At 37.6% G+C, this 18,043-nt stretch overlaps 1 protein-coding gene across 1 annotated transcript in view; it reads right to left on the bottom strand.

Moving 5' to 3' along the window:
* The window catches only part of ABCA12 (ATP binding cassette subfamily A member 12), a 194,711-nt gene that overhangs the window by 11,011 nt on the left and 165,657 nt on the right, over positions 1-18,043 (bottom strand). Inside the window, exons 40-48 of the mRNA XM_056111825.1 lie at positions 13,363-13,417; positions 12,620-12,797; positions 9,875-9,990; positions 8,503-8,662; positions 7,128-7,381; positions 4,482-4,686; positions 3,498-3,607; positions 2,048-2,189; positions 338-472 (exon numbers count right to left, since the gene is read on the bottom strand). Of these exons, the coding sequence (XP_055967800.1) occupies positions 338-472; positions 2,048-2,189; positions 3,498-3,607; positions 4,482-4,686; positions 7,128-7,381; positions 8,503-8,662; positions 9,875-9,990; positions 12,620-12,797; positions 13,363-13,417 (1,355 nt within the window). The remainder of the gene's footprint in view (positions 1-337; positions 473-2,047; positions 2,190-3,497; positions 3,608-4,481; positions 4,687-7,127; positions 7,382-8,502; positions 8,663-9,874; positions 9,991-12,619; positions 12,798-13,362; positions 13,418-18,043) is intronic.

The following is an 18,043-nucleotide window of genomic DNA, read 5'->3' on the forward strand; positions in this document are numbered from 1 at the left end:
AACCAAATTCTACTATTATCCATAATTTTATTTAGTCACTTAGGTACCCTGAGTTCGTTTCCATTCCCATTCCAAATGTTTCCATTCCCATTCCTAGGTCAAATGTTTCCTCTGAAGTAGACAAAAACATTTTTGAAGATACAGTGTTGTAGCAACAAAGTAATCACTGAGATAGATTCCCTTAATCAGATAGTGTATGAAAAGGATTTTACTAAAATAATGAGCATAGAGTGGGACTTCAACAAATGCTTTGTGCAGTAATGGTAATGAAATGTTACACATACAATGAGGTATGTGCTTCTAATTATGCAACAGCCCTGTCTCCCATTCTTCTTACCAGCAGTAGAATGGAAGGCTTCCCTATCAAAGCCAGTGCAGTGGATAATTTTCTTTTTGTCCCATAACTGCACATAGAGGTTGCTCTGTCCTTGTAAGGCATCAGGTGAAGTCTCCTCAGGAGTTTATGAACAGTCTGCGGGCATAAAAAGGAGTTAGGTTAGCCTGTCCCTGTCCAAACTCTTAAGGAACTAAGTGGAAAAGAAATAGTGAGTGTGAAAAGGAAAATATATAATAAGAAATTCATACCAAAAAAGTTTAAACGTTTAAACTCATAGATTTTCCCCCAAAGGTCTATTTAAAATTAATAATTTTTTAAATAGAGAAAAGTAATTCCAGGGAGGCTTATTTTTAGATGAGGTACCGGTCAAGCAAGTATTGTATGTGAATGCATGTGTGCATGAGTGCGTGTGTGCATGTGTGTGTGTCTGTGTGTGTGCGTATGTGTATAATTGCCAACCAGGCTTTCTGCTATATTAACACAACCTTTCCTCACTAACAGGGAATTCGGCCTTTCTGAAGGCAACAAGGTGATTTCCGCACAGGCCATTATTGCTATCTTCTTACTAAAGGGTGAATTGTCACAAAAGTCTTATTCGTTATTTAAAACAAACTCAGCATGAAAATATCTGTATATTGACTTTGGCATTTTGGATTCCAGTTGCTATTATTATTATTATTATTATTATTTTTGTAGAGCAAAGGCTCTGGAATGCCAGGAAAAATTCAACGGGTCCCCAAGGATGCAAACATAAAAGAAATTACCCTGAAAATTAACTATTAAGGTAAACTATTTTAGTAAAATACAGAGCCATATCTAAAGAAAAAATAAAAAGGGGTTGGAGGGGCTGGAGCAATAGCACAGTGGGTAGGGCATTTGCCTTGCACGCAGCTGACCCGGGTTTGATTCCCAGCATCCCATATGGTCCCCCAAACACCGCCAGGAGTGATTCCTGAGTGCATGAGCCAGGAGTAACCCCTGTGCATGGCCAGGTGTGACCCAGAAAGAAAAAAAAGTCAGTGGGAGGGCTGGAGAGAGGGCTGGAGTTGGTAAGGCATCTTGCCTTGCAGGTGGTGGCCCTAATTCAATCCTTGGCACTTCATATGACCCCCAGACCTCCCTGCTCCCTCTGAAGTGATACCTGAGTACAGAAATAATAGAAGCCCAGAGCACTGCCTGCTGTGGCCCCAAAACAAACAAAAAAAAAACAAGCATGAAAACAATACAAAACCAAAATAGATACAATCCTCTCTTAGGTGGTGGACATTTGGCAGATAATTCTATGTTACCAATGCTTCTCTCAATACTAAAGAACATATAGGCACCACCAGCCAATACTCAACCAGGAGCCTAAAGTAATTGAGCTTCTTTGGTAATTGTTGAAAGCTAACAAACACACTATTATATAAAGTAGTGCTAACATTATTGAAAAGCTAACCAATTTTTAAAAAGAAAAAAGTAGGAAAAAGAAAAGTCATATAATAAAGAAAACAAAAAGTTATCGAAAGGGTCTGAGCTAAGAAGTGTCTAAAATCTGAATTATGAAAGATGGATGGGTTATACACTATACTATCAAACTCAGACTACATTTTGAACATTGTCAACAGGGAAGTGCCATTTTCTAGATTTTAGTATGATATTGAGGGGTGTGATTTGGTCCAGAAACAACAATGGCTTTCCAATTAATGGATTTCCCAGACTTGTACTTACTTCTTTGATATCTTTTTCTGGGATTCCATGAATTCTAGCATAGAAATACATATGTTCTTCTACAGATACCAGGTCATCTAAGGCATCTTCTTGAGGGCAGTAGCCAACCAATGAGCTATGAGAGTGAACGTGACCCAGAGATCTGAATTGAGAGAATCAAAAGCACAGTGTGATCAAAAAGCAGTGGAGGGAGGTATTGAAAGGCATCACTGCACACCTAAAACTTACAAAACACAACCAAAACTCTTATATGTTCCAAATTGGTGGTCATCAGAGGGGAAGGGGAAGCAATACTTGGAAAATGAGGCCAAGCTGTATTGTAGTGGAGGGAAACTAGACTTTTGGTAGGTACCAGAATTAAACCTATATAAGGTAAGGTAAAGGTCCTCCCGTTGATCATCAATTTGCTCGAGCGGGCCCAGTAACGTCTCCATTGGAGACTTTGTTGTTACTGTGTTTGGCATATTGAACACGTCACAGGGAGCTTGCCAGGCTCTGCTGTGTGGGCGAGATACTCTCGGTAGCTTGCCGGGCTCTCCGAGAGGGGCAGAGGAATAGAACTCGGGTCGGTCATGTTGGCTGCGTGCAAGGCAAATGCCCTACCGCTGTGCTATCACTCTAGCCCAAACCTATGTAGATGCCAAATTATGATGCTGTTTACTGAAGACTTACATAATGTTCCAGGGACTGGAGACATAATACAGTGGGTAGGCACTTGCCTTGTATGTGGCTGACCCAGGTTTGATCCTGAGCATACCATATGGGACCTGAGTCTACCAGGAATGATCCCTGAGAGTAAAGACAACAGTAAACCCTGAGCACTACAAAGTATGACCCCAAAACCAAAGAGGAAAAAGAGATCCAATGTTACTTTAGTACAAAATTTGCAAAAATGACATAGATAAGTTTCAAAAGGAATAACCTTCCTAATCCCCAAGTGCTGGAGGGCAGAAGGTAGCACTGTTTAGATTCTAGTGATTGTTAATTCTATCGCTGGAGCCATAGCACAGCGGTAGGGCGTTTGCCTTGCACGCAGCCAACATGGCTGACCCGAGTTCGATTCCTCCCCCCTCTCGGAGAGCCCGGCAAGCTACCGAGAGTATCTCGCCCACACGGCAGAGCCTGGCAAGCCACCCGTGATGTATTTGATATGCCAAACACAGTAACAACAAAATCTCCAATGGAGACGTTACTGGGCCCGCTCCAGCAAATCGATGAACAACAGGAGGGCCTTTATCTTTTTACCTTTTATTTTTTTTTTAAGGTAGAAGAATTCTACCTCAAACACACACTTAAATATTTAAACTTCCACTGACTTGGGTAGCTGGCTTTTACATTTTCCTTTCAGGATTTAATAATATAACTCAAAATAGCATAAAGAGTTCATGTAAATGATTTTTCTCCTTTAATTATCTTGTGCTTGGTAAGCTGTGGCATTCATTTTTCATACCCAGTTTTATTTCTGATCAGAATATTTCCACTTGAAGGAATGATGTCACCCGTCAGCATCTTGAAGATTGTAGTCTTCCCTGCTCCATTCACCCCAAGGAGGCCAAAACACTGGTTTGTGGTAGATAAAAAAAGATGTAAGCCTTATACCCAACTAAAGACACATCCCTATTCTATTTCTTTCCTCCTCTCTCTGGGTAAAATAAATTACCAAGAAAAATAACCCTGGAATTATTCATGGGCATTACACTGTTCTGTTGGCATTGAATAAAACCTTCTCTTTAAAACAAATGGGTTCTTACGTATCCTTTTTCCCTTTAACTGCTGAGCATTTATATTTATACATAGAACTTCTTTTACATATTATATTATAGTGCACCTCAATGTGACATGTTAAAATACTCCACAAGGAAGAAGCACTAACCTGACAAAGTAATTATGTTTATAGATTTCACATTACTCACACAAAATCATACCTTTACTGAATAAGCTATTGAAGCAATAATTTCTTTATGCCTTCGAATAAATTTGATGCATTTACTTTGCTGCACCGCAAAGAAAACCCAGGGAATTGCCCACACTTTCTTTCTCCTTTAAAAGCTGCCTTAATATTATATCTATAAAATGGCAAGAATACAAATGATTGCCACTCTAGGACCTCAACTTTGACAACTGATTTTCTTATACTATCTTTGAAAGAGGCCTGGAAACTAGAAGTTGAAGAGAATTCTTGACTGAAGGTCCACCTTGTGGAGGAGCGTAACTTGGCAAGGGGATCAGGATTTGGTGTGGGTTGTGTGATCTCTGCCCAAAGGGAACACTCACAGAGTAAGTGCTACCTGGCATATGTAAATATCATATATAAAATCCACCAAATTACTCAGAGGTAGACTTTCATACCTCTATTAAAACAAAAAGGAAAGGTAAAGGTTTTTATTCACCGCTTCCTAGTCCGACATAAAAGAAACAAAGCACTGTGACTTACCTCCCCAGCAGGTATTCCTATGCTGATGTTGTTTACAGCTATAATCTTCTTATGGATAAGCTGATAGGTCTTGGTGAGACGATGAAGTTGGACCAGGTCAATGTCATCAGCACCATTTTCGACTCTTAGTCTTTCCGTCCTCACATCTTCATCTTCATCGTTCATCTCCATCACAGGTGTAGAATGGAATTTTCTGAAGAACAGTCTAAGATATGGGCCCAATGATTTTGTATTAATGATTGGAAAATGGCTCAACTCATGTTGAACTTGTTTTTGATGAATTCTCACTTTACTAACATGGTTTTATCACACAATAGGTTGGCTTAAAATTTGGTATTAAGCTGTTTAAGTAACTCCTGCTTAGTATGATGTCCTTTACCAGATTTTGCTATGCTAGCCAGGAAACAACTTTTGCTTCCTCAGCCTCAAGCGCTTTCCCAGATATCCTGTTACCACCAGAATCTTAATTTCATTCAGTCAATTTAGGTTTGAAAGCACTTCCTAACAGAAAGGCAAGAGTCATTAATAAGATTCCACAGCTACAAGTCAGAGATCAATGATTTTTCTTTTCCTTTGGTCCCTGCAACTTCTTTTATCATCAATAATGTGAATGTTATTCTACTCTTGGCTTTGGGACAGTCTTATTTAGGCTTTGTCAATCTATTAAAGCTATCAGTTGTGAAAACCCAAATCTCAAACCTACCTTGGTTTGAGCCTAATGAATACCAAAGCAACCAAACCAAATAAAATGTAAAACCCAACAAATCAATTCAGGTCTTTTTGCAAGGTTCTTATTTCTTTTAATGATATCTCTAGAGATTCCAAATCTGAAGTTTTCTTTGAGACTTCCCCATTCGAGGGTCCACTCATGTAACCTGACTCCCAGCACTAAAAATGCCTTATAACACCTTCTTTTTGATCATATTCCATTACTCTATTACTAGCTTTGGTTTTCACCCTTTAACACGAATGTTTCTCAAACTGCTCCAGTGCCTCTTATTTCAATCTGTGCTACATTTACAAAGTTACACCTTAAAGAGTGCTCATTTAAACACTATTTTTTCCAAAATCTTTAATGAAAAACTGTTGCATAATGTCCATACCATAGCTCTTTAACCAAATCTAACGTAGCAACCTCTCAAATCTTTATCTCCTACTGCCTTATTATAGTTATTCTATATCCTAATGAAATTATGCTAATTTTTCAAGTGTGTCCTAAGATTTTCCCCTATATTTTCACCTCTTGTCTTTTCCTAATGCATTAACTTAGACCTTATTTTTCATTAGGTGATAATTACACAAAATGTATTAAAATGGCACTAGAGAACATATAATGAAAAATAAGTTTCCAACCATAGTTCTCTTCAGTGGAAATACTCATAATCACAGTCTATCTATAGCTATTGATTAACCATAATTTATATTAAGCTTTATTTATAAAATACCTAGTTGTAGGCATTTATAAAATTATGTATTTCCCTCTTAAATTAAATGAACCTTGCATTTGAAATTTGCAAATGGATCCTGTATTTCTTACTTAATAAATTAGAAGCAGCCTAAAATTTACACAATAAAATATATCAGTATTCCTAGCGACTATATAGTGTTTCATTTATGAATTATGTGTATAATTTAACTTGTTGCTGAATGAAAAACAATTAGGCTCCTTTAACTCTTTTGTTATTAGAAATGTTTAAAAATAATTCTATACATACATCCTGCACTGTCCTGCACTGTCCTCCCATTGTTCATTGATTTGCTAAAGCAGGCACCAGTAATGTCTCACAACAAATTGTGAGACTTGTTGTTACTGTTTTTGGCATACTGAATATGTCACAGGGAGCTTGCCAGGCTTTGCTGTGTGAACAAGATACTCTTGGTAGCTTGCCGGGCTCTCCGAAAGGGGTGGAGGAATCGAACCCGGGTTGGCTACACGCAAGGCAAACGCCCTACCCGCTGTGCTATTGCTCCAGCCCATACATAATTCTGCAAATAAAACTATAGGAAAATTCCTATAAATAGAATTCCAGGACAAATAATAAATGTATTTATTTTCATTTATGATTCTTTCTTCAATTTACTTTATATTTTTTCTTAAAGCCAGCTGCTAATATGCCATTCACCCAATTCAATTTTCTGCATATTCTCCCAAACTCAACATATGTCTACATTTTTTTATGGACAATTTTTTTCCTCCAACACTGGATTTTTGGTTTGTTTGTTTGTTTGGGGGACAAACCCGGCTGTGTTCAGGGTCTACTCCTGGATCTGTATCAGGGATCACTCCTACCAGTGTTCTCAGGGGACAATACGAGATGCTGGCTATTGAACCCAGTTCAGTCGCACGCTGGGCAAGTATTTTACTCCTTGCACTCTTTCTCCAGCCCTTCCAACACTAACCTTAATGATGGAAAGTCTATAAACAATATATTTAACTTCCTTTCCTCACTTTGCAGCTTTATCAGAGCAAAGTTTGATAACCCTTTACTGAATGAAATGAATAAAGAATTATGCTACAGCTTTTTAAAAAATTTTGAGCAAGACATTTCCATATGATTAATAGAAACCTTAAACTATAGACCCCTCACCAAAGACTCTGGGTTGAGTTCTGTGATAGATGTCATGTGCTGCATTCATTGTATTTACCTGAGTTTCTTTATTATCCATTCATTGATCAAAAGTCGCAAGGAAAAAAACATGGTGCCCTGAACAACCAAAGCCACAAACATGGCACCTAGTTTATTCATCTCAAAGGTTTCACTAGGAAATTCCACTCCGTATGCTTTTAAGAAGTCCAGGACTGACTGTTGTTGAGAAAGTTCAATTAATCCATAACCAAAACAGAATTGTGGGAATATCAGGAAAATGCGCTTGAGGGTTTCAGAAATGAGTTCTAAAGTCTGAAACACAGAAAAAAAAATGAAATTCAGTGTTAGATTTCCCATAAAAATGGTGAAAATTCAAATTTCTCTGTGGACAAATTGAGAAAGGTAAGGAGCTTATTTAGATTGACAATGATTTCACAACTCTACTGGATTTATATACAAACATTTACTCTAGCCATATAATGAAGGTCTTTTAGTAGAATAAAAGCATGAAAGATTATAGTTTTCATTGGGCAAGCCCCACCCCCCCACTCTAAAAACTTGCATTTTGCCAAACCATGGAGGCAGAATCAAAAATATAGCAATTATCAGGGAATTGAGGTCTGATATATGGTATCAGGCAAATAAGTTATTTAATGCAAGAATTCTGAACCTAAGGCAAATGAATCTTATTTGAAAACTGACTAAAATGATGAGATGTGAAGGAAAAAAGAAATAACTGCTCTCCACAAGGAGTAGGTAATATTATTTTTAGATAAAAATTTGTGAATTACACCTAGCAGGGTTCAGGGAACCATAGAAGGTGCCAGGTTTTAAAGCCCCCCAAATCAGACACATGCAAGGCAAAGTGCCTCACCCACTCTCTCCAGCCCCTTCTCGCTGTCCTTTTTTCATTTTGATACCTATTGCTATTAGTCCTTGCCTTATTACTCATAGTCAGCTCTGAATGGAAAGTAATGCCTACAATAAGGTAGGTATTGATAAAGAATTGAGAGGGAACGAGCTAGGCTTTTCCCTTATGAATGTTCAAATAAATTTTGACTCGGACTTGATATCCTAACTTAGCCATTGCCCTTATCATTACCAAACCATAATGATTTGTTAGTGATTTCAAAAATTGAAATGAGAGAGATAGGTGGCATGAAAAAATATCTGATTTAACCACCAGCATTTGATTCATACCCTATCAAATGTCAATAGTTTTGAGACTGGATAAATACAATCATGGTCATTAACCTAGATGGAGTCAAAAGAGAATCTTTAAAGACTGTAGTTTCTCTTCTGCTAAATGTAATAGAATCAGACTGGACTACTTTTTTCTATTTAGAGAATGCAAAACAGAGAAAGTTTTCATCCTATACATATTGGAGTGTTTGATTCAGTGACTGAAGATTAGCAGACTGATAAGACCTTACCGGATCATTAGGCTTTTCCTTGGACAGAAAGTATACCACTGACAGGGAAACAATGGAATTAATGCCAAAAAAAAGATTGATGCAGACGTAAGTGATGAAAGCCATTCCTGTTTCATGGAAGAGTCCAGCCAATAAGTACATCCAAGAAAATGTTGCATATCTGTATGTTGATAATATGAAAAATTAAAATCATTTTGTAATCATTTCTCTCTACAAAACAAATTAAATTATCTTAGATGGGATTCCAAAATTAAAAAACTACCAGGTATTAGTTTTTAGATATGATAGGTAGATCTTTTATTCCTTTTCTTGACAAAAAATTTTTTTAAATATTTTTTTCCCTAAATTGTCATTTAGGAAAAGTGAGAAGCACTCTATAAAGGAGTGTTTAACAGTTCTACAAGTTATTACAGCTACAAATTAATTCCTCTTTGAGATGGCATTTCATGACCTAAGCAAGGTTTATTAGTTATTTTAAATTTGTTTTACCTTTGATTTTGCTTAGAAATATGAGTTTGATCAATGAAAGTCTTATAATTTAAAGTTGAGAGGAAATGGCAAGATTATTGTGGCCTAGCTAAGCAAATGGGACATGCTTTCTAGAAGCTGAATGCCCTATTTTCAGTAAATACTTGAACAACCTTTGTGGTAATAATATAGAACTAGAGACAGAATTCCTTCATCACTCACAATTGCTAACTAAATGGATATTACTCATGCATTCAGGGCAGACAAAATTGTTACACTAAGCATTGATTACATCAACCTGTATTATCTGTATTACCTGAATTCAGAAATAATGTTGTTTTTCTTAGATGTTCTATGAATCTAAAATAAATATTCATATATTCATATATATACTTTCTACATATGTATTCAAAATTCCGTCAATATAAAATTCACACATGAATAGGAAAATTCTTCATCGTTCTAAAATCTCCATTTGGGGGCTGCGTTTGGGCTGTATCTGGTGGTGCTCAGGGGCTGCTTCTGGTGGTACTTAGAAAACCGTATGCATGCTGGAGGTCAAAATGGGATTGGCTTCATGAAAGGCAAGAACCTTAACCCCTGTACTGTATCTCTAGTCCCCATAAGCCTCACTTTCACACAAATTAAATTACATAAGTAAATTGTTAGGCACGACACTTGGTTCCTAATATGTGCTCATTAATTGTATTGCTATAACAACAATGAAATTAATTTCAGAAGCATAACTTTATAAACTATGGACTAACAAGTACAAAACATTATTAGTAATCATTCATGGCTAATGAATACCCCCAAGACAACAATAAATTATTTAATGACTTTAAAGTGTCTGTGTCTAAGAGACTTTAATTTAGTTATTTTTTTTCCTTTCAATTCAGCTTACCCAAACAACAGAAGTAGAATAGATACAGCACCCAAGTTGTTTTCACTGTAGAAGGCAGGTAACTTGAAAATAGCAATGACACCAATCGAAAATGCCACAGGTACCAAGTAGAAGACCTATCAGAATATTCAAGACCAGTTTATTATATGGTAAGTGTTTTTTTCCAAACTAATCAACAGCCCTTCTCAATTAAAGTTGTGACAAGTTGACCAAGATGTATTTGCAGGGATGCATTTTTATTTATGTTTCTGAACATGAAACTTTCAGCATATTTTACATTGATTTCACTTGAAAATTATTTGTCTCTTGCAAGAAAAGATCAGGCCAGTTCTTATCTCAAAAATGTACACAGACTTCTAGCCATTCCTGCCTCCAGATTTTGAAACTTGGGATCATTCTATGACAAGGTTCAATGAGAAAGATAAGACAGCCAGGTATCTTGGTATTAAATTCAGTCATCCAAGTATTGATTTCATTTTGAATGCCGGGCCTCTCTCAGATGGCTGATTTCTAAGGGTTGGTAAGCATTGTGAGCTGCTCTGTACAAGACAGCATGTCGGCAGGTCTCATACCTTCTTGGAATCACAGGTGTATGAAGAAAGAACCCCGTGTTTCATCAGCAAGTAGAAATATCAAGTGCTGGGGATTTTGCAGCTAGAGGCACACACTGAAAAAGCTGGCAATTTAAATTTGGGAGAGAAAATCTCTCCAATTGGAATACGCACTAGACACAGAACAATAGAATCTAGTAGGAAGTAGCCCTTCACAGAAGTGTATGCCTTCAGCTTCCTTCACATTCAAGTTCCTATTAAGTCCAGAGGCGCCATCACCAGTCTTTTATTTTTTACTGCGACAACAAATGCATTTCAGACCTCACTGAATACATTAAGAAAATGGATATGCAGTTAATTACTCTCCAACCCTACAAGTCAATGATCTTTAGAGCAACTCGGACAATTTCACCATAATCACCAGGCAAATGCATACCCATTCTGGGCTTTGGGCCAACACTGGCACATTTGGAGTCAAGAAAAAACATCTGAACTTTGGGACTATTTTCTGCAAATGAGGGAGTCATCAATGAAATTCATCCTTTATTTTCTCTGCTAATCTTCTCTAATGTGTCATTCAGCAGACGCTGCTACTTTGAATCTCTTCACTATTAGTTGATTAAATTTTTATAAGCTTAATTATTTGGTACCACTGGGCAAAGTTACTCTATTGCCATGTTGTTTTTTCACAGTAGAGATTCTTGGACTTAAGGAGTTTTGTTAAAAATGCATATATACCAGGTTTTCCATTCCTAAGATATGAATGGGATATACTCCCAAGTTCTGGAGTAGAGCCCAGCAATCTATATTTTACTTCATAGTGATTATTTATTTATTTATTTATTTCGAGAGGGGTATCACACCTGGCCATGTTTGTGGGATTCTCCTGGCAATGCTCAGGGGGACTATGAGGTGGCAGGAATTGAACACAATACTTCTGCCTGGGAATCAAATACTTGTTTTTTTTGTTTCTTTAGTTTTTTGTTTTGTTTTGTCTTTTGGGTCACACCCAGCAATTCACGGGGGTTACTCCTGGCTTATGCACTCAGGAATTACTCCTGGCAATGCTCAGGGGACCATATGGGATGCTGGGAATCAAATCCGGGTCGGCCTCATGCAAAGCAAATGCCCTACCTGCTGTGCTATCGCTTCAGCCCCAGAAACAAATACTTGAACCCATTGTGCCACCTTTCTGGCCCTGGAATCTGTATTTTAAGAAAATATCCAAGGGAATCCTTCGACCACAGAGATAAGGGCAGAGCAGATGGACTTCACATTTTCTAACCACTAAATGAGAATGTGCCTGACAGGAATTATTCCTTTACCTTTGTGTTTCCTCCCTCTTTTCCTTCCCTTTGCTGTTGTTGTCATTGTTACAATATCAGGGTCTCACACTTGATGCCATTCTGGGGAGTGCCACCACAGGCAGTGCCACCAAGGATTTGTATGCAGCAAGATAGGGTTGTTCAGGACAACAAACTTGCAGCTTCACTCAAGCAAGGCAGGCACTTTATCACTGAGTTTTTCTTTTCATTTTGGGATGAGATTATCCCAAGCAGTTCCCAGGAGGCGCAGGGCCCTTCCTAGCCATTCTTAGCTTATTATATATTTTTTTCTTTTGTACTATCTTTCTGGTTTATCCCTTCCCTCTAATCCCCTCCCCTCTATTCCCTCCTCTTCCCCATTCTCCCCACTTTCCCTTTTTTTTTCTTTTATTTTTTTCTGCTTTTGGGTTTGGGGCCACATTTGGAGGTGTTCAGGGCTTACTCCTGGTTCCATGTTGTTTTTCCACAGTAGAGATTCTCAGACTTAAGGAATTTTGTTAAAATTTTGTTAGCTTTCCATTCCTAAGATATGAATGGGATATACTCCCAAGTTCTGAAGCAGAGCCCAGAAATCTATATTTTACTTCATAGTGTTTATTTATTTATTTAATAAATAATAACTTATTTATCAAGTATGTATCATTCCTGGGAGTGCTTGGGAGGACCATGAGCATGGCCAGAATGAACTAAGGTGATGCAAATGGAAGGGAAGTGACTTAGTCCTGTCCTGTCTCTGCTTTTCCTTAGGTTAGTGTTTGAGCGGTAATAAGGGAGCAATCCAGAGAGACTAACATCCCAAATATGAGGTTGTTGGTTTCCACACCCCCCTCCCTTGCTTTGCATTTCCTTCAAGGACCCACATCACTTACCATGTCATAAATGAAGTTTGTTACCCAGTAGCATGTCACCCCGATGCCTGAGATATGCTGCAGCTGCTTGGCTTTGGTCTGATGTTCCCTGACGACATAGGTGACGAAGCTGGCTGTGGTGACTGAGTATCCCATCAGGATAGAAAGTGCCACTAAAATATCGATTAAGCTGCTCATTCTAGAGGGAGCCATAGGAAGAAGAGAGCACACATAAGTTCTCAAAACTCTTTCCCTTTCAAGAAGATTCATGACTAAGACCATCAACAAAACAGCACTAGAGTTGGCGGTGACACAAATAAGTCTTTCTGCGAGGCAGCAAGATAATATCCTCTACATGACTCTGCTGTGACCCGGAATAAATGGAGCTGCAGTGCATCTGAATTGTCTAGGGATGTTTGAAAGAAAAACCTCAGTTTCCAAGGGTTACAGGGTGTATGCAGGGATGTATAGTTCTCGAGCATAGAAATAGTACTTCAATACGAAGCAGGGGAAGTTGAAATGATGAAGCACTTATGCACTTGACTTATAAAAGCAGCGGGTTCTATGAATCTACAGTCAACAAGCTCTTGGCAACTGCACTCTACACCCTTTCCGAAACTTCCTTTTATCCCCGTCAGTGACTTATATTACCAGGTCTTCTAGATTGACATTCATTCAGCTACAACTGTGATTTCCAATTATAGGACTTTCTAAGGAGTTTGACTGCCAAGGAGAGAGTAGTCCTGCCAGTTAGATCTGCTTACGTGGCTTGTTCTTGATCTTGCACTCCTGGGTAAGGATGGCTGTACATGATGATGCCTTAAGGAAGAGAGAGTTCTTTTCATTAGTAGGTATTCAGAGAATCAGAAAGGCCATTTTTTAGGTGAATAATGCACAGTAGGCTCCTCCTTACATTAGGATCTAAAGCATTTTAGATTGGAGGTACACTTTTAAAGAGAAATTATTCCAACCTTAGTCTCACCAAAGCCCTATAATAGGTGGCACTCACAAAGAAAAAACGTTTTTTTTTCCCATTTTGTATATGAACTCTTTGCAAGAGGCAAGAATTTTCATTTTTAAATAGCACTCCCCCCTCCTCTATGATAGTAAAATAATTAATTTCACTTCCTTCTCAACATCTAATCACATATATATTTATATTTCAGAACACTCTGGAAATGAATGGCATTTAAATGAGCAACTCAAGAAGGGAAAAATCATATGAGGATTTCCTACAGTTTAGGCTCCATGCCATTGCTCTTTCTTGTGCCAAAAGGGGGGAATTAATGTGGCATTGGAAAGGATCTTTGCTTCCTTCCTTCCTTCCTTCCTTCCTTCCTTCCTTCCTTCCTTCCTTCCTTCCTTCCTTCCTTCCTCTTTGTCTCTCTTTGTCTCTCTGTCTCTGTCTCTGTCTCTGTCTCTGTCTCTCTCTCTCTCTCTCTCTCTCTCTCTCTAGGGGTGGGAGCAGAATGTTTCTTAAGTAATTGTTCCAAGAGACTCATAAACTAAATGAGAACTTTCCTACTCATTATTAATGTGGCATATGTTCACTATGCTTAAATATTAAGGCTTTCTTCCCCCAGCATCTAAATAGTATTAATTATTCTTTTTAGGGTGAGGGTGAGTTTTTAGACCACACTCAGTTTTGACCAGGGCTTACTCCTGACTCTTTTCTTAGGAATGACCCCTGGCAATGCTCTGGCGACCATATAAGATTTCTGGGATAGTACATGGGTCATCAGGATGCAAAGCACATGATTTAACACTTCTACTATCTTTGTATCCTCCCCCCATTTTCTTACAATTTCTAAGAAGTCTATTATTCCTAGAGCTCTGCCAGACCGTGAAGGACTTCTGGTGAGACCAAAAGACCCATGAGAGCTTGGAGATATTGGCTGGCTCCAGAAAAGTACTCAATAGAATTCTAATTTACCAGTTTTCCCAAAGTTAGTCACATCTTAAAACAGAAGCAAGTTCTTTGGAGGACCTGGGTTTTCAGATTCCATGGGCTGCTACCAGTTTCCCAAAAAACCAGAGGTTGAATCTAAAGTCTGTACTGTCTGACTGTGGAAAAGAATAATAGTGGTGGGAGCAGAATGTTTCTTAAGTAATTGTTCCAAGAGATTCATAAACTAAATAAGAACTTTCCTACTCATTATTCATGTGGCATATGTTCATTATATTTAAATATTAAGGCTTTTCCCTCCAGCATCTAAATAGTATTAATTATTCTAAAGTTATATTCTCCTCATAACTGAAATTTATAATTTTATTAAATTTATAATATTTTCAGGTTGAATTTTGTAATTATCATGTTATAATATGTATAATTAAAATAAAGAAATTAACAACCATCGTAATCAATAGGGCCTATTGTTTTAATCATGTCATTAGGACACCTACCTCTCTCATCTTTTATGTAATTTAATGTGTGCTCTTTTTACAATGTCTAATTTGGGGGAGTCTACTTTACCCTTGTTATTGAATTATAATGTTGGCAGGGGAAGACACTTATTTTTGCTTTCTATTTCAGAATAAAGAGATACTCTATTTCACCAAAGGAATATTTGGATGTGCTGAATCAATTGCTTATACATGTCTTTAACTGAAAAGATCAAGTAAATATTTCAAAGTTAGAGATTTATGTCAAAATCTACTTGAGGGTTCTACAGTATCCAGCATAATGTCCTGAGAGCAATGCTTAATCAAACAATGCTTATTGAATCTAAGCAAAATTTAAATTTGCATTGTTTTCTACAAATATAATATACATTTAAAGAATACATTTTCTATTGTCCTTTTGTGGTCAATCTAAAACAGATTCTTCTTACTGACCATTGTTACTAATGCAATAAAAGGTAAAAATAAACAGTAAGGGAGAGAGATATTCATCAGTTTTTTAAAGAAACTTATTGTGTGATATTTGCTAGGAAAAAAGATCAAAAATTTTGGGGGGCAGGGAGAACATAATTTTCATATTAAATTAACCACTAGAGGGAACCACATGAATATAATAGATATTTACTTTGCAAAGGAAAGCTAATTAGAAGATTATTATTTGCATCTGAGAATTTTTTTAAAAAAATCTATTTCACAATAAAGCAAACTCCCAGATTCTGTAGAATAAAAGTAAATAAATAAATAACAACTGAAAGCTAGAGTAGTGATGGAGGTTGCAGGAGAGTAAGTTGCTATTAAAATATTACACTCCCATTGCAGAAACCAGACATGCATTGCAAAACAATAAAAGTTGTGGTGAAACGGGTTTCATTGAAAGAAATAAAACTCCTTCCAGAGAAGGTAGAAAGCTAGCATTCTAATATTAAGGTCTATGTAAGAAACATTAATAAAACTTGAATATATAGCTTAAGCTGTGTGTTTAAATTTGAAAAATACAGTTTGTTAGGGTCAATATAAGGTTTAGTTTCTAGAATTATTCTTATTGTGTGTGTACGTGTGTGTGTGTGGGGGGGGGGGGTGCTGTTTGGGCTACTCTACGTGTGTGTGTGTGGGGGGGGGTGCTGTTTGGGCTACCCCTGGTGGTGCTCAGAGCTTACTTCTGTCTCTGTGCTTAGGAATCACTCCTGGCTGTGCTCAGGGAAACTAAAGCCGCCAGGTGAATTGAATTAGAGTAAGTTACGTGCAAAAAAAAAGGCCTAACCTCCCTTACTATCTTTCTGGCCCAGTTCCTGTAGAATTCTTTTGTTTGCTCCTTTGCTTTTGGACCACGTCGTGGCTCTGTATTCAGGTGTTACTCCAAGTGGTGCTCAGAGAACGATGTGGAATGCTGGGGGGTGAACTGGGTTGGCCATATGCAAGGAAAATGTCCTACCCACTATACTATCACTTCAGCTCCCAGAATTCTTAATTCTGTTTTACTTTTGACTCTGTACCTTCAAAATGCAATGGTTTTTCTTTTCTTTTCTTTTCTTTTCTTTTTTTTCCTGAAAAGCCACATGAAAAGGCACAGCAAACCTGCTGGAATCCAGAGTGATTTCACTTGTTCTGGCCAAGAGCAAATAAAAGACCAATATTGGTTTCAAAAAGCAGACCCCTCAAAAGCAGCCTTGCTTTCTTCTGCTTGCAGACATGCATTTGCAACATTTCCCCCTAGTCATTTCTATCATTTTTGTGCTTTCAGTTTCTGTCATACCAACAAGCATCTTGGCTCTGAATGACACCCTGCTGAAAGTCAAGTGCTCAGTAGTATTTCAAACCAGGTTATATTTGACTCACCTGATGTTAGTCACCATTTAACTTAATTTACCACTTTTGACTATGCCCTTTACTGATGCTCTAGATCTAAGGACTGTCTATCAATGTTGTTATTTCCTTCAGATTCCTCCTGCTAGGAAAATGCCAAAGCTGTTGTGGGGGGGGAAATACTATTTTCTCTGAAAGAACAATCCCCAAAGTTTTGGTTGTTAGGGTATTTGAATCTGTAGTTTACTTCTACAATCACTAGTATATCCAGAGCACACTATAAAATAAAATAAATAAATAAAAAATAAAATAAAATAAATAAAAATAATAAAATAAATAAATACAAACCTAGAACTGTCCTGTAGCTCTGCCCTCCCATTGTTCATTGATTTGTTCGAGCAGGCACCAGTAACGTCTCCATTGTGAGACTTGTTGTTACTGTTTTTGGCATATCGAATATGCCACGGGGAGCTTGCCAGGCTCAGCCATGTGGGCGGGATACTCTCGGTAGCTTGACAGGCTCTCCGAGAGGGGTGGAGGAATCAAACCCCGGTTGACCGCATACAAGGCAAACACCCTACTTGCTATGCTATCGCTCCAGCCCAAATAAAAATGTAGACATCATTATTTTTAAAAGATCTGTTACGAACTTTTTTTTACTTAATATGTTATTTTTTATTTAATAGCCTAGAAGGCTATTCTTGGTCAGCACAGATGCTATAAGTCTTGCTTAAAATCAGTATGAGAATATAATTTGAGTAAGGCTTAAGAAGTAGAAATGGTCTGATGAACACCAATTGAATTAGGGGGGAAAATAAGACCTGCAAATTTCAAACACTATTTTAAAAGGCATGTTGAAACCTTTTGGGAAATCCCAACTGAAAGAGCTAAGTGGCTAAGTCTAGATAAGTGTGAGAAAAAAATGAATTTTGGAAAATTACAGAAGCCCAGAGGCAGAAGCCAGACACCTGCAGTTGGATTTGAATTCAAATGCCACTTCTGAGACTAAGAACTGTCCTCCTGCTATGAAGGAGCTTGTACCAACTGTAGTACTTCAAATTAACCCTAGATCGTATGACAAGCGCTCTATTTATGCTAGCAGATCAGGCATAAAACTTTAAAAGTTTTATTACATGTTCAGAGTCGTATGCGATATTAGTGAGCCTATTTACTTCTTACAGTGTAAACGTAATACCAGTAAACAACTTTAAAATATATCCCTAAGTGATTAAAACCCCTGGG

The sequence above is a fragment of the Sorex fumeus genome, unplaced genomic scaffold, assembly GCF_029834395.1.
Source record: "Sorex fumeus unplaced genomic scaffold, SorFum_2.1 ptg000014l, whole genome shotgun sequence".
Taxonomy (NCBI): domain Eukaryota; kingdom Metazoa; phylum Chordata; class Mammalia; order Eulipotyphla; family Soricidae; genus Sorex; species Sorex fumeus.